The sequence below is a fragment of the Carassius gibelio genome, chromosome B19, assembly GCF_023724105.1.
Source record: "Carassius gibelio isolate Cgi1373 ecotype wild population from Czech Republic chromosome B19, carGib1.2-hapl.c, whole genome shotgun sequence".
NCBI classification, from domain to species: domain Eukaryota; kingdom Metazoa; phylum Chordata; class Actinopteri; order Cypriniformes; family Cyprinidae; genus Carassius; species Carassius gibelio.
Window position 1 is genome coordinate 27,415,238 of NC_068414.1, and position 27,177 is coordinate 27,442,414.

The window sequence follows — 27,177 nt, forward strand, 5'->3', positions numbered from 1 at the left end:
AACGAGGCAACACCGCTTTTCTGAAGGGGAGGAGAGAGAGAGAGAGAGAGAGAGAGAGAGAGAGAGAGACTTATTTCCCTCAAAGTTAACACACCGCGCAGTTCTGTGAATGTCTCCTCCCTTTAAAAACCGCTGCTATTAGACATAAACGGGGCCAAAGGAAACTTTTACCTAAATTAATGGGATATACACATTTTGCCGTAAGAAGATTCGCTTTTCCTCTGTACTAAAGACGATTAGAATATCGCAATGTCTCGAGTAGCGGATTTGTCGAAACTTCGCGAGGAGAGGATGAGAGAAATCAGTCAGAGGGTAAGTGCAACGACGCGAGAATTAGAAAAGCTCAGACGTGTGAAGGTTTCACTTTAATATTTGTAAGTCATGGTTCATAAGGGATTTTAGCGCTAATAGGGACTATAATATTGACTATACTCAAATATTAGGTTTTGAGAAGTATGTTGTAAGTCAGTTCAGTTCTTTTCAATACAACTTTTTGTATTTTGATAATAGCTAGCTAACGTTACATATTGTTTTAATACAAAATCAGTGGAACACTAATTCAGAAAAGCACTTAGTGTGTTTTGTGACCATAAAAATACATCAGCTATTAACATAGAGGTTGTATATAAATGTTGACAAGGAAATATGATGTCAACTTTGGTATGTTGCAAAGGCAGCACAGAAAGTTTAAGGCTGCTCAGATGCTGCATTCATATTTGCACTGAAGCCAAATGGCATCAGATCTACTTCTGAGAAGTTCAGGTGGGTTAGAGCTGGGTTAGACTTTAATACAGCTTTTATGTTTACACACAATCTGAAGTCAGCAGAGCCTGCTCAGAGCAGCAGCCTTAACTCTGCTGTATAGAGACACCTTGAGTAAGGGGTAGGATGTTTGCTTTTGGCACTGAATGTGCACCTTTTTTGTCCAATTATTAGCTTCAGTATGAGTTTGAGTTGTGTAGGTGTTACTGAGTGGGAATGTTGAACAACAGACTGTGTGTGTGCGCACATAGAGAAAAATTCAAGAGAAGGAGAGCCAAAAGAGAGGTTGCCATAGAAATAGCTCTCAGTTAAAGCATCAATTCCAGGTTCAGGTCCGAAGGCAAGATTTTTTAAACAGTGAGATGTGTTATTGCTCACACATAGACACACACAACATTTCACCACCTCTGCGTCTATTAAATGGTGATGTCATAGGTCAAACTGATGTCTAACACCAATTTAAGCATTTTAAATGTAAACAAGAAGTGTGGCCAAGGCCTAGTTTTCTATTCCTAGTATTTTTTTAATTGATATATTCCACCAGTCTTTGTACATTTTTGGCCATCAACAGTGCCCATTTAGCACATTAATAAGCAGACTCTGGTGCTATTTGCGAAATCCAGTCCACCAGCAACCCAAGAACAGAGACATGTTGTCACACTATGTGGGGTAAGTTGTTACATGGGAACCTGCTATTAAACAGCCTAAAAAATAAATAAAAAGAATTCACGAAATTGTAAAAATACAAAAATGTACATTGCGTCTTTTTAATTTAACCAAACCTTACAGTTGACATACACTCTCTGTGACAACTAGCCCCAGTGTCCCAAGTATTTGTCGACATTGCCTTTCAAAAGAATCCATATCACTCAATTGCTACTGTCCTGTATTGTAATTAGCTTTTGTGTAAAAGTGTTTGCGAAGAATGTCAGTGTCAACTAATCAGTCATGGTTCCCCATAGGCCAGCTGTATCCAGGCCATCGGGCCACAGCAGGCTGAACTAAATCTGGAGCTGGGACTATTTGAACTAGAGCACCGACGTTAAGTCCTGCCAGTCTCAGCCCATTTCCTTGACGGGAGATGACATTAAACTTTAGACATGATTGCTGAACTCAAACAACAGTGTGCTCAGGGCACATAGCACTCATGCTTTTGTACCGAAAGTTTGATTTAGTGTCAACTTTCAAGTGAACTACGACCACAGAGGTTGTTTTCTTTTTGCACTCTCAAATAAATTTCAGTAGGGTGACATGATATTTTATAAACGCAGACTTGGAAATGTTAGCTGCTCCTAGTTTGTGCTTCTGTGGTTTGTAATATACAGAGTCATACCAAAAAAAAGTGTCATTTTACCACATGGTTTGTTCTCCGACTTAGCATGAACTATTGCGACTTCCCAAATCTGCAGAGATGATCGCACATACACGTACCAAACAATGCAGAAACATCCTGGAAGGGCTGATTTTTGGGCAAACTAGGTCAATTTAGATTTGGTAATTTGATAGCAATATCCTGCAGGTTGTGGACTGCTACAGACACACACACTAACCTGTTTTTAACACATTTTCTGTTGCTTACTTCCAACACATGCCCGTGTTCCTATGGCAACCTTTACTCATGCATCGTGCAGATTAGAAAGAGGAAGTGCTCTCTCATTATTTCCTGCTTTGCATGTCAACAGAGAGGCCGATTTTCAGAAGAAGCGATCCCAAAACAGGGTCTGGTGTCCTCAGAGATGGAAAAAAATACGAGACATCTTATCTTAAAAATTCAGTTTAAATTTCAAATTCATTTTTTTTTAATCGTTCGTCTAGACGTTTAGCTGTCTCTTTCCCTCATTTTAGCAAATTAACCCATCATAAAACGTACATAAAAGAGGAAGATGGTCAGCTTGGGCTGAGTCGGGCTTCTGTAATAATGCTGACTAGAATATTAACCAACACCAGCTGCTGGTCAAATCTTTTATGATCAAGAACATTGCAGAAGTACACATCTCCGAATGTTTGATTGAGATAAACTGAGTTTACAGAGCTGTACTGGTAATTGAGTGAAATTAATGCTTGGACTTATTAAATTTAGCTGATTTAAAGCTGCAGTGTGTTTTTGGAGCCACTGGAAAATGTTTTGATGACATCACGGATTGGCTGATGGTACCACAAGGACGGACACTGTCTTAAACTAAACTCTAGCAAATATCCTGTCGGCATATGAGCAGTGACATCAAAGGGAGCAGAGAGGAACATATAAACTGGGAATATTTCATTATATTATGGAGGATCTTTTGCTAGTGGCTGCTTACAATGTAAAATGCCTCAGAAGGTTAGCTAAAAAAAACTTACTATGTTGAAATGAAATGAAAGTGAAATGACGTGACATACAGCAAAGTATGGTGACCCATACTCAGAATTTGTGCTCTGCATTTAACCCATCCAAAGTGCACACACACAACAGTGAACACACACACCGTGAACACACACCCGGAGCAGTGGGGTACAGTATGTTGTACTGTTGTAACTATGTTGTACCCATGTGCAAAAATGGCAGGGTGCAAACTAATATTGAAACAATTAAAAATCATTTTTGGTCATATAAATAAAGCTGATATAAAATATAAACATTAGATGGAAAAACGGAATTACAATTTTTTTTATTGAAAAAAAACTTGCTGAAACTTGCTGAAAATCAGCAAGTTTAGACTGAAATAAGTTTAAGTTGTAGTACTAGCATTACTTAAACTAAAATAAAAAGAAATTAAAGCTAAATAGAAATATTTAACGACTAATAATAAATTACAAAACAACAAAATCACTGAAACTGAAAAGAACTCAATTATAAAAAATATAATTCAAAATGTTGATTAATACCTGCATCCCCTAATTGCCAACACACATCAGTTGGCCTATTAGCAGATTGTGTCCTCAAAGATTCAGAGGGTGAAAGAGAGGACAAACGTAGAAAAATATAAATAAATTTATCAAACTAGGCATCTGTGTAACAAGGAATAGATGAGAAATGCGTCATTGTATGCTAAAACCACATGAGTGACTTTTTATAGTGGCTGATAGGGTTCATTTGTCTTTCCCTTAAACGCTGATTAGCAAAGGTTAGCTTTTCCAATGAAATCCACTTCACAGGCATGAATGTGCTGTATGTCTCCATGATGAAATCTTTTACCTGTCAAAACAGGCCTTCTAGACATTCAATGTGGCCATTGTTGGAAGCATGAGTTCTTCCTAAATAGTGTTGCAAGTTCTCTTTTGAATTGGTTGTTTCCCTGTTTGTGATCTCCGCTTGTACCAGTTCGGCAGATGAATCGGTTACACAATAGAAACTGAGCTGCAATAGTGTCATCATTGTCTGTGTGAGTTTCAATTGTTCTTTGACCAGCTCAAAGTTTGTTTGTTTGTTTCGTACAATGATACTATGCTAATTTTACTCTGGTGGAGATATTTGGAATATATACATATATAATGATGCCAACCAATAATTATCGTTTTCACCAATTGTTATGGTTTTTGTGTTTCGATTAGAATAAAGAGAAGGAGCGCATGAGGGAGCGGGAGAGAGAAGCCAGAGATCGAGAGGCGCGCTACAGTAATGGCCACCTCTTCAACTCTCTCACCGTGTCTGGAACCACGCTCTGCTCAGCCTGCAACAAGAGCATCACCGCTAAGGAGGCCCTCAGCTGCCCGAGTGAGTCACACACACACACACACACACACACATACACATACATCACACTCAAAACCCACAAAGTGCACCAGTAATCCTGTCTGCCAAGTTTATTTAAGCCAATAATGGATTGAAGTTGAATAGTTGTTAGGCTTTTGCCAGTCTAGGGGGCATTTAAACGACACCATTTTCAACTAAAAATGGAAAATGTTTTTATACATTTTGGCTGTTCGTTTACAGTTTTGGGTTTTGGGGGTCTGAATACACAAGCTTTTGAAAACAGTTTCAAAGTGCAAAAATTTAGGTGGGAGCCAATAGCCTTGTGGGCAGTGTGCTGACATATAGCGCCATTGCGCTACGAGCATCCTGAGTATAATTTCCCAGCTTATGGACCTTTCCCGTTCGGCCCCCTCTCTCCCACATCACTTCCTGTCGTTACTCAACTGCCCTATCAAAATAGAAGCAAACGCCAATAAATAAATGAAAACAAAGTGCGAGGTTTAAAAAAATAATACTATTATCATCTCTGTGTAAACTCAGAAAATGTGAATTTGTTGATGTCAGTGATGGCTATGTTGTCATTTGTATGCAAAACATTGCAAAAAAAACTTTTTAATACAGTCGCTGTCATGTAAACATACTCAAAGGAGTCAGTATGATATCATGGTTTTTGTTATCCCTTCATCACAATTCTATGGGATTTTTTTTATCTCATTTTATCACTAAAACAATTTAAAAAGTAATAGATGGTGTTTGTTCATCGATGATGATAGAATGTTGTGGATGTTTGTTGCCATGCATTTACTGTGGTGTTCTGTGCAGTTTTAGCATGTTCTTATGTGGTTGCTAGGGTGTTGAAATGTCTGGTAGTCTAAAAAGCTGATTCCGGAGTCTATAGTTTATTCTATTTTCTTCCCCTCATCTGATTTTTTTTCACTATTATCATAGGTTACGTTCACACTGGAGGAAAATGTGTCCCAAATCCAATTTTTTTGCTCATCCTGTATGTGATCATTTAGTGTGAACTGCACAAACCACATCTTAAATATTCTAAGAATCCTCTCGGAGAGCTCCTAATTTAGCATAAAAATGTCTAACTAGGAGTCTTAGCTTAAAAGTGATTCAGGACCAATCTGAGAACAAATCCGAGGGAGGAAAAGATAAAAACCTTTATCTTTGTGAGGAGGTGGGGCTGACCTCTATGCTAGCTATAACACAGTCTTTTGAAGACTGTGATTGGTTGGTTGAAAGTGAAAGTGACGTGACATTCAGCCAAGTATGGTGACCCATACTCAGAATTTGTGCTCTGCATTTAACCCATCCAAAGTGCACACACACAGCAGTGAACACATTCCTGGAGCAGTTTTACCATACTCACATCATCACTGCTGCATAGATGTATTTTTACAGTTACCAAATATGTTAATGTATTTAATGTTAATATGTTAACTTTCATTTCCTGCACTATGGCATTACTGCTTGGTGTCTGCGATGTTAGCTTGTCTCTAATAAGATTGGTAACAAACATCTTCTTTAATTTTAAAGATATTTTCTATAATTTTAAGAGGAAACACCCACATTTCTAAGTTAATGGGGGTAAATATTGCATTAGTGGGGTCACATCAACCCACAAAATTGAAAAACAATCCACAGCAAAAAGTAGCCCATTTCCGCAGGAAAACTGTGGATTTGGCAACACTTCTGCAGCGTGCTGTCATATGGAAGAAAACACAGCGGACATAAAGTAAGCGATAATGTGCTTATTTATAATGTGTTCTGCTGCAGAAGCCAGCCATATGTGCAGGTAATATGAAAAATAAAGACAAGGATGTGATGAAAGACAGCAGAGTTTTAACACTTACACTTCCACTGATTACTTGTCTTGATAATTTTGAGTATGTAAAATCTTTGAAGTTTCTCCCGTCAGTGTGGAATTACGCCGAATGTCGATCTAGAGTGACGTAAATGTTGCATGAATTCCGATGTGATTTGTTCACACTGCGGTCGCATTGCAAAACAGCTGACATGTATCGGATTAGTACCATATATGGAAGTGACACAAATCAAAATCAAAATTGAAAATATCAGAATCCATGTGGTTCGTGTTGTTCACACAGTTATGACAAAAACACAAGATCTGAGTTACATATGAGCAAAAACATCTGATTTGCTTGAAGTGTACGTAGCCTTCATTTCTGATTTGGGCCATACTGTATGTAGTACTATGACTGAACAGACTGAACAGCCTCTTACTTCACTTTAGATTGACATTAGTCATGATTCATCTCTTTCGAGATACACTTAAAATATTTTACATACTGGTATTTCTTAAAGTTGAGGTTGTCAGTGTAGAGTCCAGAGGGTTTTGAAGTGTATTACAAAGACCACTGTATATTAGGGCTATCAACGAATATTCTAAATTCGAATATGTATTCGAATTGGTAAAAAAAAAAGAATTTCGAAGGTGAAAATTAATATTAGAATAAAAAAAAATGTGGAAAAAAACGTCCACGGTAGTAGAGGCGTGGTTGTCTGTTTTGTGAGTGGGCGCTAGCGTGCCTGAAGGTTCAGGGACAGGTCCCAGGAGTCGCACTGTCTGGCACAGCATCACTGCTGAAAGCTGACGCGTCTTCATGGAAGATGCCAGCAAGTGCAGAGCCCAACTCGACTGCAGCAGAGAAAGTGAGGTAAAATTGTTGACGCGAGATAAAGTTGTATAAAAGCTATTTAAGATACAGTTAGCATACCATTCGACCACTAGCAACATGAGGTAAAATCTCAAAAATGTGCACCCAAATGAGCATGGCATAATGTGTGGATCTCCAGCTTAAGAGTCACGTCTTGGCACTTAACGTTACTTTGCATCGCCCGCCACAAGATCTTTGTCTGCAACACGACAAGAGGCCATAAAATAAAATAATTTCGTTCATTTGGACGAAGAGGGACATGAGACCGATCAGTATCGCGATGGGGCACGCTTCGGGAAGTTCTGTCAAACAGTGGATCCGAGGTTTGATTATTTATCGTTTCATGTCAAGGAAAAGGTCCATGTTTACCACACTCGGAGCATTCAATGTCAGTTCTATATGCTGTAAAACTTCAATTAATATTAATAATATTTGTTTCAATCACTGAATGGAGCCTGCTATATTTGGGACAACAGTCGCGACCTTAAATTGCTTGCACAAAAATGTGTATGTTCATTTAAACCATTATGCGGAGAGAACGTGAGGGTGAGAGAGCTGTCTTGGCCATTAGTTGATTTCCTTGTTTTTGTGTAGGTAATACGTTGTCATATATGTTTAAACTTAAATAGACTACCTATACAAGTAGTTATGTCTCTTTGTATTATTTTGTCCTGTTATTGACGTAATGTGCGTCATTGACAACATGCACAAACAGATGTTCGAATAGTTCGAATATTCATGTATTTTTTAGAGGGAATATTCGAACGTTATTTTTGAGCAATTTTGACAGCCCTACGGTACATAAGGTAAACTTATTGGGTTGTTTCATAAATTATAATAAAAAAACTTAATCCTTTTTAAGACTATCTTATAAATAGGTATTTAGCTTTGTGCTGAAATTTAATACTTACGATTATGGATCTGAACACACCCTTAATGATAAGTATGAGTGGTAGTAATTGTGATTGGACACTAACGGTTATAATTATAATAGCATTACCATTCTTGATTAATGTTTGCTTACATCCTCTGTTGATGAAAACCCTGAGAATAAATGCTCCTTACGAAACCCTAGGAGGAGCTTGTTTGCGATCTTGCCAATCAACGCAGAGGCTATAAAAAACAGCCGCTTACCTCACTCCTTCCGAAGATTTTTCCGGCTTTCTTCCCCCATCCCAACTCCCCCGCTCTCTTTCCATGATTGTCTCCAGGACTTCAAGCTTGAGACTAACATAAGCCTCTTTATTACTTACAAGCCACACCTGTCTGCCCATTGCCTCTTTCACATTACATCTATGTTCCAGCACTGAACTGCTTTCTTGAGTCTTATTATGTGCTGGAGAGTATGTTGAATATTTTTAGTGGCTGGCCTACCACAGCATGCCAAGATAACACACACACACACACACACACACACACATCTTGAAGTTAGAGGTCTGGATAGTTTCTTCATGGCAGGCGTTTTCACACATTCCACCACATTCACTCACACGCTGTAATATATGTGTGTGTATGTGTGTGTGTGTGTGTGTGTGTGTGTGTGTTTGTGTGTGTGTGTGTGTCTGTGTGCATCATATATGCCTACATGATGTAATGAATATAAATAACATTTTACAGACATTAATATCCATTCTTCTCATTCTTAATGGATACATTTGTTGCATAATGTTGATTACACAATTTTCGTTTTTTATAAAGTCATGGTTCCAGCAAGGAATTTACAATAAGAGCAAACAGGATGATGCGCTTCAAGGGATTAAAAGCAGTCAAGCGTTACATTAGCTTCAAAGTTGTCTAAATTGTTATGTTTGTGCTTATTTTTGAGTTTCAATTCAAAGTGGAGGAACTCATGGTTATTTGTCACATACTTCCAGTGTTTACATTTTCTCCCTTTCTACTTCTGTTTATAGTTTCTTGACTTTTGTTGTCCTGGAAGGGTTGAAGTATTGAATCAAACTTTACACAGTCAAGGATAGTAGTGATTTATCACACTAGTATCATATTAATATCTATAATGTTTAAGTCTTGTTGTTATACTATCCAAGAACTGTGTATTTTACCATTTTATTCTGTTGTGTTTCACTGTAACTATAATTGTAGCTGCTTTTTAAAGCTTGAAGAATGAAATAAAATTATTCTGCTACAAATGCTGTCAATACAGCTTAACGTGCATTAAACCTGAACGATTCTTATCAGCACATTTACATATAAATGCTGGTTACTCTCACACCCTTTCCTGTTTTGTTGTGCTCATCTCTCATTTCTTGTTCTCTGTTTTACTATTGTTTTTAACTTCTTCCTTATTTTGTCATCGTGGTCAGATTTCAAGACCAGACAATACTAGCCGCTCACTGATGAGCTGCTCTGTGATCAACTGCTCTGGTCTGGGTATTGATTGCACTGAGAGCTTGTGTGGGTGTTGGAACATGTAGTTTGTTCCTCTGTACACAGCAAGAGAGAACAAAGGCCATTTGAACTGAACACCTTTGAGTGGGATCAGATTTACATTAGGTCTTAAAGTGAGTTAGATAAATGTATAGACTATGGATAAAGATTTATCCATAGCCTGTTTTATTTAATGTTTCGTAGATGAAAAGGTAAAAGGAATAAGGGAATAATTTAAAATTAGCTTAGCTTAGTGGGTTGCCTGAATGAATAGCAGAGTAATCGTTTTAAGGGAGCACTGGATAAAGGGCCGGTTTCACCTTGATCAGATGCACATGTTAGTGGGCGTTTACATCATAAATGTTATTGCAATCAAAAACAGCTGGACGATGCGCAGCAGAATGGAACAGAACAGAACACAGGAGTCGCTGTGTGTTTTAATATATTTTTAGCTCGATACGCCCTCTTAAAAACAAAACTCTGCTCAACTGAGTCACAGTGCAACTGCAAAAGACATCTGTGTGCATTCATAAGGCTGTGCTAAAGTGTGTGTGTATGTGTGTGAGAGAGAATATAAAATATATACATATACTGTACACACACACACACATTAAGATATAGACTTTATATTCGTTTGATTGGGGTCAATAAAACTTTGAAAAAATTAAATTGATACTTTTATTCCACAAGCATTCATTCAATCAAGCCAAAGTGATAGAGGTTTAGAATGTGACATATATTTTCTAAGTAAATGCAGGTCTTTCTATGCATCAGAAATCCTGAAACAAATGTATAACTGCTTCCACAAAAATATTAAGCAGAACATCTGTTTTCAACATTGGTGATAATAATAGGAATTGCTATTTTAGCACCAGATCCGCATATTAGACTGATTTCTGAGGATTAAGTGTCATTGAAGTAGGGCTGCACAATTAATAAAATTTCTAATTGCGATTACAATTATGGATGACACAATTACTTAATCGTTCAAAGTGGCATTAATCGTTTTACAGTCCACTTATGTTATTCTGTATGCTTAAGATGAGTTTTTTCTTTCTACATGTTATCTTAAGGGTTTTTCCATTGTTTTAATTTAAGTTGTAGTATAACATTATAATACCTTTCACATTTTTACTATTGAAAAGCACTAAAAGTTTTTCAGTTCGAGTGTTTTAAGCTTATTTATGTTCATATAAAAATACATCAGACAATCGTAATTAATAATCGCAATTATGCAATTTCGAGAGAATAATCAAGAATTATGATTTTTGTCATAATCGTGCAGCCTTACATTGAAGACTGGATTAATGGCTGCTAAAAATAAAGCTTTGTACCACAGGCATAAATTACATTTTAAAATATATTCAAATAAAAAACATTAATGGCTTTTATGGACGTATTTTTAATAAAATAATTGCAGGCTTGATAAGATTTTTTGTAAAAACATCTAAAAATCTTACAGACCCCCAAATTCTGAATACAAAATTGAGCAAAAATGAACTAGCTTTAATTCTCCTTGAGAGCAATGAGATTTAATAAAGAGCAAACTGAGAGCTGCTTCTTAGATCTCGAATCTGTCTGTGTTCAGCTTTGCCAAGAAACCACCCTTATTTTATTTTTTTTAAATGGAAGTCTTAAAATTGACATTTCTACAGTAATTTATGTCTTTTTTTTTAAATCAAATGTTCCTCTACAAAGCTTCATCTCTGAGATGCTCTGCTGCTCCTTGGGTGATTGTTTTGACTCATGTAAGTGTGTGTTGTGGGGCATTTGGGCTAGGGAAACCCCGCCGGAGCCCCCGGCCCTCTTCCTTCCCAGCCACCCTCAAAACAGGAAGCAAAGCCGCTCTGAAACAATAGGGGTTCAGAGACAAAAGCAATACGCTGTAACCAGAGAAAATGTTCAGTGACTAGTAGCATGCTGTAAAGAAGATCTAGAACAAGCATTTTAACGCAAACATGGACAGGGGTCAAGATGGAGAGAAAGAGGGGCAAAAACTGGGTATGGTACATCTGAGATTTCCTTGATTATGTGCTGTAATATTGAAGGGGAGGTTAGAGTATGGATTAGAGGCATTGTTTTTTTTCCTTGCTGGAAAATCCCTTTGTAAGCTGCTTGCTTTGTTTGAAAACTCCGTGGTTGGTTTCTAGCTGCTTTAAGCTTATAGATAATATTAGAAAGAGCTACTTATCAGTCTATCATAGTCAAGATTGTTTTTGGAACATATTAGTAGGTCAACCAACTAATGACCAACTTGGACCAACCAGAAGTCAGATTGAAAGTTATGTGACTATGAAAAGATCACGATCATCATTATTACATTTGTGTGTACAGGTGATTGTATGATGCTTACACTGTCTGATGACGAGATAAGATAACAGTGTTGTTGTTTTTTTTCAGCCTGTAATGTCACCATCCACAACCGCTGCAGGGATACACTACCAAACTGTGTCAAAATGAAACAAAAGGTGGGATATTAGTGCACACACTTGTCACGCGGTTTACTTGGATCATAGGTATGCAGACACTGGCTTTGATTGATGATGATGATGATGATATGATGTTAAAGAAACGAATCAGAATGGGGTCAGTTTTCTTTAGATGGTTTATTAAAAAGATTTAGTCTAAATATGTCATACATTTGGTCTCTCTGTATGTGTGTCACAATAGCAACAGAAAATGGCGCTGATAAGGAACAACTCGGCCTATCAGAATGTGACCCTGAGGAATAGAGGTGAGGATGTGATGGAACCACTGCACTGTTTGCATCTGGTATCAGGGTGTTTCAGGTGATGTGTGTCCTGTGACCGGTTGTGATTAGATATCACTGAGAAGATTATGTGAATATGACTGACCACAGTTGAGCAATAGCAGGTCTAAACATGACATTGCTCTTTGTTCTGCCTCTCTGAAGTCCAATCAAAGGATCGGCCAAACTCTGCCATCTACCCATCAGACAGTCTTCGCCAGTCACTACTCGGGTCCCGTCGTGGGCGGTCTTCTCTCTTACTTTCCAAGAGCGTCTCCACCAATAACATTGCAGGGTGAGTGACAGAAATGACAGAGAGGTGCATAAAATGGGGCTCTTATCTGTGGGCTTCACCATCACAACACAAGTTCCTAGTTTATAAATACTCTAAAAAATCACGTTAATGTCATGAAATATCTACAGTATGTATAGAGCAAGACCTTTCACTGTGTTTTTTTTATCTTTTCTTCTGTGTGTGTGTGTTTGTGGCTGTTTTAGTTTAATGTAAGCAGTTCTGTTTGAATATTAGTCATTATGTTCCCTTTATTTGAATTCATTTATTATATTTTTATTTTAAATTCGTTATGTGTATTTTTTGTTTCTGTGGTGATTATGATGGCTGCCTCTCATTTTGTTGTTTTTTGTTTTTGCTTTTTTTTTTGTCTTTTGCATGTGATTGCATGCATATGTATCCATCTGTTTGTATGCATGCACATGGTCCATGTGTGTGTGTGCATGTGCGTGTAGGACTCTGAATGATGACTCTCCTCTGGGGCTGCGCAGGATCTTGTCTCAATCCACAGACTCACTCAACTTCAGGAGCAGAACCATGTCCATGGAGTCACTCAATGATGAGGGTATGCGGCACAACTGTTTCCAACATTAATAATAGGAAATGGTATCAAACTGAAGTTATAATACAGAAATGGTTCTTATTATTCTTTCTCCTGCTTTTAGGAGAGTGCTACTTCACCTCTCTGCTGGATGATCTGGAGTTTGAAGGTCGGGAATTTGAAGCAGATTCCTGGAGCATGGCGGTAGATTCCACCTACTTGCAAACCCACCGTAAAGATGTTATCAAGAGACAGGACGTCATCTACGGTTAGAAAAACACAGATCTAAGTCTAAAATCAAAGCACGTTTATGACTTTAAATGGGCCGTTGACTCTGAAACCTGAAAGATACTGTTAATTGCTCTCATATAAACAGTAATGCCTGTCCAGACACTATTTATTTTTTAAAGAATGAATATGGATATATGTCTGTATACTTTTAATATCTTATATTAAAATATATTGAAAGTCTATAAAATAACCAATAAATGGCCTATATTAAAATTCCACCTTTACAAAAACTTGACATTTATGCATCAGAGTTTTAGATGACATAAAAAAAATCATCTAAATATAAAAATGAAAGAACTGATCATGCACAGTGTTTTGCTGGCTGAACAATCGACACAAAGGTACGCAGATGGTAGAACAACAGATGGAATGAACTGTACTTCTGCGCCTCGCTACCTTGTTTTTCTTTACATCAAATTGAATAATTCATTTACTTGAGCTACATGTCCAACAGAGTCCCATTGAATGTTAACGACCTCTCCGATGTCATTTCAGAGCTGATCCAGACGGAGCTCCATCACGTTCGGACGCTGCGGATCATGGATGGTGTATTCAGGCGGGGTATGCTGGATGAGGTGCAGCTGGAGCCGGGGGTCGTGCATGCTCTGTTCCCTTGCCTGGAGCGCCTGTTGATGCTTCACACGCACTTCCTCACACAGCTCCTCGCACGCCGCACTCAAAGCCTGCAACCCGACAGCGCATACAATTTCACCATCAATCAGATCAGCGATGTGCTAATACAACAGGTAGGAATGCGATTGTTAGATTAGGTGGGCGGAACAGGGAATAAATGCATTTGGTTACATTAGACCTGAGTGAGTTTGTTTGTGAAAAGTGATTTTGGATGAATGTGTCTTGTTTTAATTGCCAGTTTAAAATGTGTCATATACATTAGAGCTTTCAATTAAATGCATTAAAATGAAACAAATTGGAATGGGTCTGTTTTTCAAACACTTTACTTTAAGCATATTTCATCGCAAATGCATGGTTTTGAATGAGAATCATAATGTCATGATGTAGAGGCATTGAAAAGTCAAAAAGAAAGAAAAAGTGACAAATGGAAATTGAAACGTCATTCTCGCCGAGTGTATGAGGGTGGGAGGCTGAAAGCTTTCAGGTTTCAAGGAGCAAAATGTTCACAGTGCAGTGTCTTTGTGTGTACGTCAGTTCTCAGGTCAGTCTGCTGACGAGATGCTGAAGGTGTATTCTGAGTTCTGCAGTCGTCATATGAAGGCCGTCAAACTCTACAAAGAGCTGCTGGCCAGAGACAAGAGACTGCAACACTTTATACGGGTAAGAACAAGAGAGACCGACGAGGGTGTTTGCCGTCGGGGTGTGTTTGGTGTTTGCATAACCGGGTCAGGTGTTGTCTTGTGTATTGCTAGTGGGAGGAAAGAGTGGTACTGAGTGATGAATGATGGTGGGCGGGTGCATTAATGGATTAAATGCCTGCAAACTCTCATAGATGTGTGAATCATCAGATTTCAAGGTATCATGATCATGTTTGGCTCTTGTGCATTATTTTAGTTGTAATAGCTTAGTATGGGGCTTTCATGATAACAAAACTAGTGACATGTCACGATTATTGATAACAAAGCAAAGCACATATGCTATTGAATGCACTCCTTATTTTAAAAAAAGTAAAATATTGTCAGAGCAGTGGTGTGGAAGATATTGGTCAGTGATTTCAGCATAAAAGGCTATTTTCATGGCAAAACAAAATTACAAGATTCTGACCAAAATTAAAATGTACACTATACTGTGTATTGCTACATTATTTATATATTTATTAAATATTACTATATTAGTTATATATGTATTATATATTACTAAAAAGAAAAATGTTAGTAAAATTTTGTCTTATACTATTTAATAATTTGATCAATAAATAACATTATTCATTTTAATAGTATTTATTTATGTTTTTTACATTTGTTTTCTCACCATGTCAGCATCAAAGGCTATTTTCATGCCAAGATCAAAGATTTTTAAAACAAAAAATATTATCTAAGATGAAAATTTGTACTATATTAAATATTGTCTAAATATAAAATAATCACAAATAAATGTAAATTTGCTTTAAAAGGTACAAGTGAATTTAGGCATTACAACAAAAATGGAAACATTTGAAAGGTTTGCGGTTACATTTTATTTTAGGGTGTCCTTGTTACAGTGTAATTATACATTTAAGTACCGTGTAAAATTAATTTACTACATGTACTACAATATGGTTAAAGTTTGGTTTAGGGTTACTTGTTTGTAATTATGTATAATTTATTTTTAATATAATAGTAAGTACATGTAACGTGTAACAAGGACACTGTAAAATAAAGTGTTATCAAGTTTTCAAGTATTTTTACAAAACGTGGTTATAGATTTACAGATTTGTACTTGGAAATTTGTATTTTAGTCATAAAATATTTTCTTGGTTAGATTTAAGCTCACATAAATTAGTTCTAGCTCATTAGACATGACGTTATGGTATCTGTAAAATCAGTTTCCTGAGCAGGTGCCTGGCTGACCGTGCATAACAGCTGCTGTAGATTTTGGACATAACTTTAGACTGTGTGTAGAAATATAGCACACAGAGGCAGAAACAGTTAACAGTCCATTTACTATTGTCTTTGTCACTCTCAGAGGGCGAGTCGGGGTCCTCTACTGCGTCGTCACGGGTTCCAGGAGTGCATCCTATTGGTCACTCAGCGCATCACCAAATACCCCGTCCTGTTGCAACGTATCTATGATAACACCAAAGGTAAGACACAAGTATATACATGTCGCCAGTGTCAATAATGTTTTTATTTAAACAGCTGCTCACCTCCGGGCCTTCCTCCCATGGTCTATAACTTTTCAGTGTCCTTTAAAAAAAAAAAAAAAAAAAGTTATAATAATAATATATATATATTATTATTATTATTATTATTATTATTATTATTTATTTTTATTTTGTTTGTAATTTAGCAAATTCTTTTATCCAAAGTGACTTACAAATGAGGATAATTGAAGCAATCAAAAACAACAAAAGAGCAATGATATGCAAATTCTTTAACAAGTCTCAATTATCTTAAAGGGATAGTTCACCCAAAAATAAAAATTATTACTCACCCTTGTGTAGTTTGAAACCCGTAAGATCTTCGTTCATCTTTGGAACACAATTTAAAGTTCTTTTGATGAAATCTGAAGTCTCTCTGACCCTCCCATAGACAGCAAGGTAACTACCACATTCAAGGTCCAGAAAAGTACCAAGATGATGTATTCTTTGCGCAAAAAAAGTATTCTCATTGCTTCATAACATTACAGATGAATCACTGATGTCACACAGACTACTTGTCTAGACTTTGAATGTGGTAGTTACCTTGCTGTCTACGGGAGGGTCAGAGAGCCCTCAGATTTCATCAAAAGTACTTTAAATTGTGCTCCGAAGATGAACAAAGGTCTAACCGGTTCATAAAAAAAAAATGTATTATATTCATGTGTGATAAAACGCCTCTGGCAATGGACTTTTTAGACTGACTATTGAATGTAACAATGCAGACAATCCAGAGGAAGCTGCAGGTCTGTCTCAGGCGCTGTCTTGTATACGGGAGCTGCTCTGTTCGGTGGACCAGCAGGTGTTAGAGCTTGAAAGGACACAGCGGCTGCAGGAGATCCGATCCAGGGTCGACCCACGGGCCGAGGCCAAACTCCGCTCCGGAGCCCTGTTTAGACCGGCCGAACTGCACCGCAGACAGCTGATACATGAAGGCACGCTGCTCTGGAAAACGCCCAGCTCTCGCCTCAAAGGTAGTGAAGACTGTGGCTGTTTATGAGGAAGTGTGATGTGATCCGTGTCTGTGTGAGAGGGACAGAGACACACGTGCTATTTTATTAGCTTACATGTAATGTGCTGTGGGTGTTTTAATGTTCAGAATTTCCCGTTTTCTTTGTGTTCTAGATGTTCAGGTTATGCTGATGACTGATATTCTAGTATTCTTGCAAGAGAAAGATCAACGGTTCATCTTTGCCAGTTTGGTAAGTTGCTTTGCAAATAAGTATTTAACTATTCCATGTAACTGTGATACTGGGAAGCGATTCGTTTGTAAAACTTTTCTTCTCATTCTCTCTGTAGGATAAATCTGCTGTGGTCTCGCTACAGAGTCTCTTGGTCCGAGACATAGCCAATCAGGAGCGAGGCTTGTTCCTGATCAGCAGTGAGTCCAGCCCACCTGAGATGTACGAGCTTTACGCTGCATCTAAAGATGACAGAAACACCTGGATTCGGCTCATACAGCAAACCATCAGCAGGTACATGCATGCAAATACACCAGTCCACACAGCACTCAAAGCTCCCAATGACTTTTTAGGCATCTCTGTTATTGTAGTTGAATGGAAAATCCCATGAAAGCACTTTTCTGTATTGTTCCTTTGTATTTTCTTTTGAATCAGGACATTTCGAAGGGATATGTCAGTTCTGTGGGAAGCTTGACTTGCCAATAGCCTTTGTTTACATTACAGCTCAGCAAAAACAAACTTTACTGCTCGAAGGGACTCCTTCCCAAATATATAAAAAAGATATAATTTATATCATCTTGAAAAAATATTAAGAGTTATTTTACAGAGGCAATAATGTCAAATTCCGTATTCATTTATTTATTATTAAGTACTAGTATTATTATGTATAATTATAATAAATAAGTTATTAATAGTAGTAATTGTTATTTTATTCTTCATATTAATATTAATAATAATAATAATAATAATGATGATGTGCTATTATATAATTTATATAATTATATATATATATATATATTATTATTATTATCATTAGTTATTGTTAGCTATTAATAATTATAATTAATAAATATTATTATATTTTACTTCTTTTTTTTTTACTTAATTTTTTTTTTTGCTAATACCCTTTTGCTGGGAGTCCCCGGACTGCAGCTTTAAAACAACCTAGTATACTTTCAAAATGGATAAAATAAATAAAATAAATCAGCAAAGAAATTACAAGCATTGGCAATATTTCCACTTTCATCCAAAAACTGCATAGAGTGACTTTTTTGGACTATTTTCCCTGAAAACATTTTAAATTTGTACTTGTTAAAAGCAGGGACACCAGTGTATAGATGACTGCAGTGTTAACTGACATCCACTAAAAGGCACTAAACTACCATTTCTTATGATCATTCTCCTTTACCTTCATTGTTTTGTCACACAGCTGTCCATCAAGAGAAGAATTCCCTCTCATCGAAACGGAGGACAAGGCCCTTCTGCGAAGACTCAAAGGTTTGCTTTAAACACAAACGCACTCACATTCACAAACACGTTTTCATTCAGATTGTTTTTTAAAAGATGAATCACTACAGTGTGTTGAGCACTAAAGGATTAAAAGAAGCATTTTAAAAAGGTCTTTCACCCATCTGTCAGATCAGTTGGTTACCTATCACAAGATATTTTCTCAAAACAAACGAGCTATCTAGAAAAAAAACTAGTTGTCTTGACATATACAGATTTGTATGTGTTTTGACATCTTTACTCAGAATTTGAAGGAGGAACAAAGCCACTTTCTTGAGTGTAAAGAAGCTGACGTTGGTGTTTTATTCAAACAAGCACTTTGTTCCTCCCGCTCTGTGTTTCAGCTGATATCCAGCAGAAGGACAGGGAGGTGTTAGAGCTGCTCCAGGAGCGGGTCACCCTGTTCTCTGACTTGGCGGAGGTCATGGGAGGTTATGAGGTCATGCTGCCGTCCTGTTCCAGAAACCTGTTCAGAGCCGAGTCTCCTCAGGCGCCTCACGGGGAACAGCTGCTCACACAGGCCATAACTGAGGGTAAGACAGATAGGATGTTACATTCAGGGCTAAAGCAGGGCGTTCCACCTGTATGAGGTTGGTTTTACCCTCTAGTGTGTATTTATTTCACCGCCCATGTTAATAGGTTAAAGTATTCACACTATGAGTAAGCAGTGCATGGCCACAGAAAAGAAGGTTAGAGTCCAAGACTGCTTTTGCCATGTGAGTCGATAAGGGGAGTTTTTTTTTTTTTGTATTATTTTTTATTTATTCATTTTTGTTTTGAAAAGCACAACTATAAAATGTTCAAATATTCAAATAAAAGCTTTGATGATGCCGCATCTTAGCAATTAATGAATCGGCACAGCATCTGAATAAATAAATGACAGATTTCATTACAGAAAACAGAAGTTTCAGACAGTATTTTTAGTTATATATGTTTAGTTCATAGAGATTAAAAATTTTAAATATCTTGGAAATATAAAAATATATATATTTCTAACATTTAAATTATGGTCTGAAAATGTTTCAGTTATCTGTATGAAAGCATTGAGGTTTTGGCATTGTAGCAATTAATAATGTTTTAAATATATCAAATATTGACCCATCCTCTGAATAAATGAATTAGTTGTTTTGTTTTTTATGTTTGTTTTTAGTTTGTGTAGATTAAATATCTTAAAATTAATTTACAATATATAAATAAAATAATAACCAAAAATTAAGATAATAAAATATAATAAAATTCATACTTGCTGCCAGAACATCTCTGTCTCTTTATATTTAAGAAGAAAAAAAAAGTTTCATATTCATATTTTTTTTCTTTTTTGGGGAAAAAGTTTCATATTCATATTTTTTTTCTTTTTTGGGGAAAAAGTTTCATATTCATATATTTTTTTTCTTTTTTGGAGAAGTTTACTGACCATTTTAGCTAAATCTTCAATGATATCTTGTAAAATGTCATGATGAACTCTTTCTCGTTCTCTGCAGTGGACAGATTGACAGAGCTGCTATTAGGATCCAATTTTGAGGTTCCTCTGCCCTGCAGTTCCAACGGCCATCACAGCCACACTGGAGCGCTAGTAATCAGTATGTGTCAAATACACAACACACGCTATGTAAATGAGTCTGCTTTTAGTGTGTCTGATTGGCCAAATATACCTTTAATCTGACCACTGTGCTTCCTCCATTCTTCTAGATGGACAAGAGGTATTAGTCAATGGCTCTCAGGAGAACCAAGCTGCTCAGGTACACTAAACTAATGTTGTTTTGTAAGAAAATATGCTTATATATCTATGTTAGTGAGTTGTTTATTACACTTCCTGACATCCAGCATTGCCTGCTTCTTAGAATTTAATGATTCACATAGTAACATAGTTATTTCACATCACATAACAGCACATAGTAAGATGGTTCCATGCTATTGCTGAGTTTTTATGTAATGCTGAACAAAAAAAATTAGTCATTTTCCGAGCCCATCTGAAACTCGCAGGTTTCCATAGCAACCTGAATCTACCAAAAACTCTCCATCACGACTCGCCACTGGTGCTTGAAAGCTGCGCTTTATCTCCCTTCTCACCGACACATAGCGAGACAGTGCTTTTCAACTTGTGCTGACAAATGAAAGCTTTTTGAATTAATTTAATGGTTCAGAATTTTGATTGTGTGTATAATGCAAAAACGTCCCTATTCTCTACAGGATGGGAATGGGAATCAAATGGAGGACAAGACACCAAGTGAGGTACTGACATTTAGGCATAACGTGTTCTCTGTAGGGATAGGCCGAGTGTATATCAACACATACATATGGGCTGATAATGATAACTGATTATTTAACATTTTAAACTGACTAGAGTGTCTGGCATATGAATAAAAACAAAGCACACTTACACACACAATAGCTTGCGATTAAAAGCTTATATATGGAATATGGATTTTGCAATACATAAAGACAATTTGGAAAAATTAGAAGTTCAAAAGTTTGGGATCAGTAACTGTATTATTATTATTATCAGATTAATACTTTAATTCAGCAAGGATGCATTAAGTAAAGACGTTTGTAATGTTACAAGAGCTTTTTATTGCAAATAAATGCTGTTCTTTTGAACATCGATCATGAATATGAAGAAAAAAAATTTAACAGTGCTGCACAACTATTTTCAACACTGTTATTATTAATAATAAATGTTTATTGAGCAACAAATCAGAATATTAGAATGATTTCTAATTTCTGAAACTGAAGACTGGAGTAACGGCTGCTAAAAAAATACATAAAAATAGACAACGGTTATTTTAAATTATAATCCAATTGCAAAGCATTGTCTGTGATTTTTCAATTTATATGCAAAATAATAAAAGAAATTGCCCTCCAATACTCTGTGCATTATTAGCCACCTATAAATATTACAAGGACACCCACATTTCCAGGCTTATATGGACTAGTGTGTGTATTTATTTATTTGTATTAATAGGCTAAAATGTCTCTTGTGTTTCAGGAGGTGTCACAGAGGCTGGTCAATCTCAGTGCTCAGTTACACGCTCTGCAGGTATGTGTGCATTGCAAAATACATTTGTCAGATATTCTTCTAAGCACTGACATCCAAACGGGATCTCAAATGAATTGTCAGTGAGGCCAAAAACTCATCCTCTCCTAGGGTGTGGTGATACGACAGGACTCCATCTTAGAGCTCTGCCTACGAGAGAGCTCCGTCTCCCCGGCCACCGCAGGGGTTCGTACGGTGCGCTCCCTGTCCCGGGATGGAGCGAGTGACTTTGGCTCTCTGGGAGACCTGGCCCTGCTTCAACGGCAGCACAGTCTGCTGCAGGAGGAGCTGGGACGCCTCAGGGGAGCCGAGGGTAGACTCAAGGACAGCGAGAGAGCCAGAGCCCAGCTGGAGAAACAGCTCAGGGATCTTAAGACCAATAGCGCCGCTCTAGGGGATGGAGCTGGAAGTGCAGGCTCTCAGGTGAGTTCATCTTATAGTATTTAGTAAGCTTTCAGGCTAAATCAGAATTGAAATTCATTTTTGCACCCAGAAGCAAAGATTGTCAAACACCACAAGGCGCATACTAAAGTATTCAAGAGCTACAATGTTGTAGCTCCCAAATCTCATTCGCTTCTGATTTCCTCTTTTCAAGGTCCCATCAACTCGCAGAGAGAGCGAAACCGACCCTAATACTGACACCCCATTGGCTAGCCAGGAATCTATGGACCAATCAGATGGCCTGCAGGAATGCAGCGATGTGGAAGTGGATGTGATATCTGATGATGATGATGATGATGATGACAATGATGATGACGAGGTGGATTCGAGGGTGTCTCCCCGTTCAGAAAGTCCCAGAGGTCTGTAAAATGACACGTATACAAAGATATAAATAAAATAAATAAATAAATAATTTATTTCTAACTGATATAATATAAAATGATAATACATAACAAAAATAAATGAATATATACATATACAAATATGATGTATGTGTTCATAATAAAGTAATATAAAATATTATATAATAATATGAATAAATGTACAATATATGTAAAAGATATTTATAATTAATATAATATATAATAAATATAATTGCATATATACAGATAAATATTATGTATTCGTAAGTAAATAATATATAATAATATTAATTTATATATATAAGTATATATAATTATCTGAATATACATACATATTTTATATTTTTATACAATTATATATATTTCAAATAATATGTGTATACATATATATATATATATAGATAGATAGATAGATAGATAGATAGATAGATAGATAGATAGATAGATAGATAGATAGAATAATTATTCATGTAAATATATTATATATATATATATATTATAATATGGTTACATATCAAATAAATCTGTAAATAATTATACATAAAAAATGTAAATGATTATATGAGGGAGAAGAAAACATACAAAAGGTTAGCACAATTTAGGAAACTGGTTGGCAGGGAGTTTGTTGCTCTGATTTTGTTTCTTTTTTCTATGAAGCAATTACATATTTATCAGACAGTCTGCGTAGATGTGCTTCACCTAGAACGCTGTCAACTTTGGCCCTTTGTAACACTAACAGCAGCCTACACACGATTATGCAACCAATGAGCACTACATACATAAACATTGAATTTATCACATTAAACCTTGCACACTCACTCACCCACACACACACAACTGTCAAATACACACTAAACTCTGTCAGGTAGGAGAACCTCTTTACACAACAATTTTCAAATGAGTCTATTATTTGTAGGCATGTGTGTTATAGGTGGATAATGGCAATAAATGCGGGTTGAGCATCTCAGCAAATGCTCTCAGAGCTTTAGTGTCATTCACAGAACACATTCCTTTTCTAAATACACTTAAACACACAGAAGGCCTGACTTTTAAAGTCCTTCGAGATAGAGATGTGAAAGGGTTTCTCAAACAGTATTGTTTTTTAATACAATAATTTAAACATTTATTCATTAAGGATTCATTAAATTGTTCAAAAGTGATAGTAAAGACAAATATATTAAATTAGATTATGATTTTGATTTCAAATCAATTCTATTTTGTTTGATATCTTCATTAAAGAACCCTGAAATGATCAGTTTTCGCAAAAATATTTAGCAGCATCTGTTTTTAGCATTAATAATAAAATAAGAGATGTCTCTTATTAGAATCATTTGTGAGAGATCATGTGACACTGAAGACTGGAGTAATGCCATCTGACAATTCAGCTTTGTCATCAAAGGAATAAATGACATTTTTAAATGTATTTAAATAGAATAGTACAAATATACGTTTTCATTTGATCATTTTCTTTTTTTAATGATTGCGTTCTCTTCATCTTCGACAGATCTGCACGACATTCCTGAAGAGAGTGAATCCTCCTCAGACCCTCGGGACCGTGTGGCCTCACACTGCTAATGTTTTTTCAATCCTCAACCCAAGACTGGCCCGTTGTCTGATGGAACTCTAGACTATAGACTCCATGAGCAGTCTTGCGTAGTTCGTGAATATTCATTTCATTATATACATACAGTATTTAGTTGTATCCAGTAATTTTGCTTACAGCTTCTGTGTGGCCGTTTATGACATGTTAATATTCAACACGTCTTCTCCTTGGAATCCAATCATATGGCTTTTGACATCCATGGACCAATAAGGAAATGCCAAAGCATCGTGATGGAGATGGAGTCCAGCAAATCATGGGACTTTGCACTTGATAGCGACATGAAACAGCCTTGGGAGTCTTTAAGAAGAAACATTCTTTAAGAATCTTAAAAATCAACCAAACATAACTGATCCAGCTCAAGGGTACCGGCAGAAATTGATGTACTGTATGTGAAAAGTCATCACAATGCTTTGTACCAATTCTACACATGCTGGAGCACGCAAAACCAGAATAGAGCTTCTGTTTTTTTTTCTTTATGTTTTTTAAGTGAAATTTGTGAGCGGTCATTGTAAAAAAAAAAAAAAAAGTCTCTTTCTTGCGCTTTATTTTAAGTTTATTTATTTTCCTTTATTTTAAATGGAAAGTTAAATTGTCTTTCGAGCATATCGAAGCAGTTAGAAAGAAGCCATAACTTGAAATATACCAACATAATAGACTGGGACCATAACTACTGGCTATAGAACAGAAAAAAACTATTTTCAGAGACTTGAGGGATTTTTTATGAAGGAATTATATTGCAGGAAATATATTTACATCTATAGCAGAGAACTTAATAAACCCAGGAAGGTTATTATGATTGAGTATTAGGATATTCTAAATGGTTCCTCAGCCCACAGTGTGTGTTAACGGGGAATATTTTGTAAATATTAGATTTATTGATCGGATCACCAAAATCTGCCAGTAACACGACAACTTCTGATGTGTCTTACTACAGTTTTGCTTATGTTTCAGTTTTGTTTAAGAATGTTTTTTGCAGTTACTTGACTGTGTGCCAAAATTTGCTTGGCTGAATATTGCTGAGATGTATTATGCTTTTAATTTAGTCAGTTCAACATTTCAGGAAGCAATGATTTAGAAATGATTGTAGGATGATGTTCTTCATGGTTGAAGGAACTATATAAGAAACATAGGATTTACCGAAGTCAGACATCAAAATGTTTGTATGGAAAATAAACGACAGAAACATACAGTGTTTCAGATTTACTGAAGTGGATATAGAATACTGTTGAAGAAATTAAAAGCGTTGATATACAACATCATCGGGATTGGTTTGTTCTTTTTCAAAAGTGGGATCAAAGGAACCACTGACCTAAAAATTAAAACTGTCATCATTTACTCAACCTTAAGTTGTTCCAAATCTGTAGAAACACAAATGAAGATTTCTTTAACCAAATAGTTGCTGGTAGCAATTGACTTCCACAGTATTTTTTTTTAATGTCTTTGTTCTTACATTCAGACGAATGTACATTAACATTAACTAATTTCTTTCAATTCGACACCAACATGCCAAAACATAAATTATGATTTGCCATGACCCATGACAGAGTGATGTTGATAGTGTTGAAATTATTCAGCCAAGTGATGATATCTCAGATCATTATTTAGTTCTGTGCAAACTTCTTATAGCCAAAATTGTAAATTCTACTTCTTGTTACAAGTATCGAAGAACCATCACTTCTACCACAAAAGATTGCTTTTTAAGTTATCTTCCTGATGTATCCAAATTCCTTAGCATATCCAAAACCTCAGAACAACTTGATGATGTAACAGAAACTATGGACTCTCTCTTTTCTAGCACTTTAAATACAGTTGCTCCTTTATGCTTAAGGAAGGTTAAGGAAAACAGTTTGACACCATGGTATAATGAGCATACTCGCACCCTAAAGAGAGCAGCCCGAAAAATGGAGCGCAGCTGGAGGAAAACAAAACTAGAGGTATTTCGTATTGCTTGGCGGGAAAGTAACATATCCTACAGAAAAGCATTAAAAACTGCTAGATCTGATTACTTTTCTTCTCTTTTAGAAGAAAACAAACAACCCCAGTTATTTATTCAATACAGTGGCTAAATTAACGAAAAATAAAGCCTCAACAAGTGTTGACATTTCCCAACACCACAGCAGTAATGACTTTATGAACTACTTTACTTCTAAAATCGATACTATTAGAGATAAAATTGCAACCATCCAGCCGTCAGCTACAGTATCACATCAGACAGTGCACTATAGACCCCATGAGGAACAGTTCCACTCATTCTCTACTATAGGAGAGGAAGAATTGTATAAACTTGTTAAATCATCTAAACCAACAACATGTATGTTAGACCCTATACCATCTAGGCTCCTAAAGAGGTGCTTCCAGAAGTCATAGGTCCTCTTTTGACTATTATTAATTCCTCATTGTCATTAGGATATGTCCCCAAAACTTTCAAACTGGCTGTTATTAAGCCTCTCATAAAAAAACCACAACTTGACCCCAAAGAACTAGTTAATTATAGACCAATCTCGAATCTCCCTTTTCTGTCCAACATACTAGAAAAGGTGGTATCCTCACAATTATATTCCTTCTTAGAGAAAAATGGTATATGTGAAGATTTGCAGTCAGGATTTAGACCGTATCATAGTACTGAGACTGCTCTCCTTAGAGTTACAAATGATCTGCTCTTATCATCTGATCGTGGGTGTATCTCTCTATTAGTTTTATTGGATCTTAGTGCTGCGTTTGACACAATTGACCACAGCATTCTTTTGCATACACTTGAACACTTTGTTGACATCAGTGGAAGTGCATTAGCATGGTTTAAATCGTACTTATATGACCGCCATCGGTTCGTAGCAGTGAATGAAAATGTATCATATCGATCACAAGTGCAGTATGGAGTACCTCAAGGCTCAGTACTAGGGCCGCTACTCTTCACGCTTTATATGTTACCCTTGGGAGATATCATCAGGAAACATGGTGTTAGCTTTCACTGTTATGCTGATGATACTCAGCTCTATATTTCTTCACGGCCCGGTGAAACACACCAATTTGAAAAACTAATGGAATGCATAGTCGATATAAAAAATTGGATGACGAGTAAT

General features: G+C 36.4%; 1 protein-coding gene across 1 annotated transcript; it reads left to right on the forward strand.

Moving 5' to 3' along the window:
• Nucleotides 1-72: 72 nt before the first annotated feature.
• Nucleotides 73-25,356, forward strand: LOC127979051 (rho guanine nucleotide exchange factor 2). The gene is made up of 22 exons (XM_052584169.1): nucleotides 73-312; nucleotides 4,294-4,456; nucleotides 11,908-11,975; nucleotides 12,178-12,241; nucleotides 12,422-12,551; nucleotides 13,004-13,113; nucleotides 13,214-13,357; nucleotides 13,876-14,126; nucleotides 14,548-14,673; nucleotides 16,018-16,135; nucleotides 16,915-17,163; nucleotides 17,315-17,391; nucleotides 17,489-17,664; nucleotides 18,581-18,648; nucleotides 19,002-19,190; nucleotides 20,139-20,237; nucleotides 20,347-20,396; nucleotides 20,848-20,889; nucleotides 21,644-21,694; nucleotides 21,803-22,114; nucleotides 22,287-22,491; nucleotides 23,999-25,356. Exons 1-22 carry the CDS (start codon nucleotides 250-252, stop codon nucleotides 24,067-24,069), a joined length of 2,826 nt encoding a protein of 941 aa, XP_052440129.1. The 5' UTR covers nucleotides 73-249; the 3' UTR covers nucleotides 24,070-25,356.
• The last annotated feature ends 1,821 nt before the right edge of the window (nucleotides 25,357-27,177 follow it).

What these genes read in the sequence shown, in the direction of transcription:
- LOC127979051 (XM_052584169.1), top strand. Translation starts at nt 250, where the DNA reads ATGTCTCGAGTAGCGGATTTGTCGAAACTTCGCGAGGAGAGGATGAGA. An exon ending in CCTTCTGCGAAGACTCAAAG is followed by an intron (nt 18,649 to 19,001) that starts GTTTGCTTTAAA and finishes TCTGTGTTTCAG; the next exon opens with CTGATATCCAGCAGAAGGAC. An exon ending in CACACAGGCCATAACTGAGG is followed by an intron (nt 19,191 to 20,138) that starts GTAAGACAGATA and finishes CGTTCTCTGCAG; the next exon opens with TGGACAGATTGACAGAGCTG.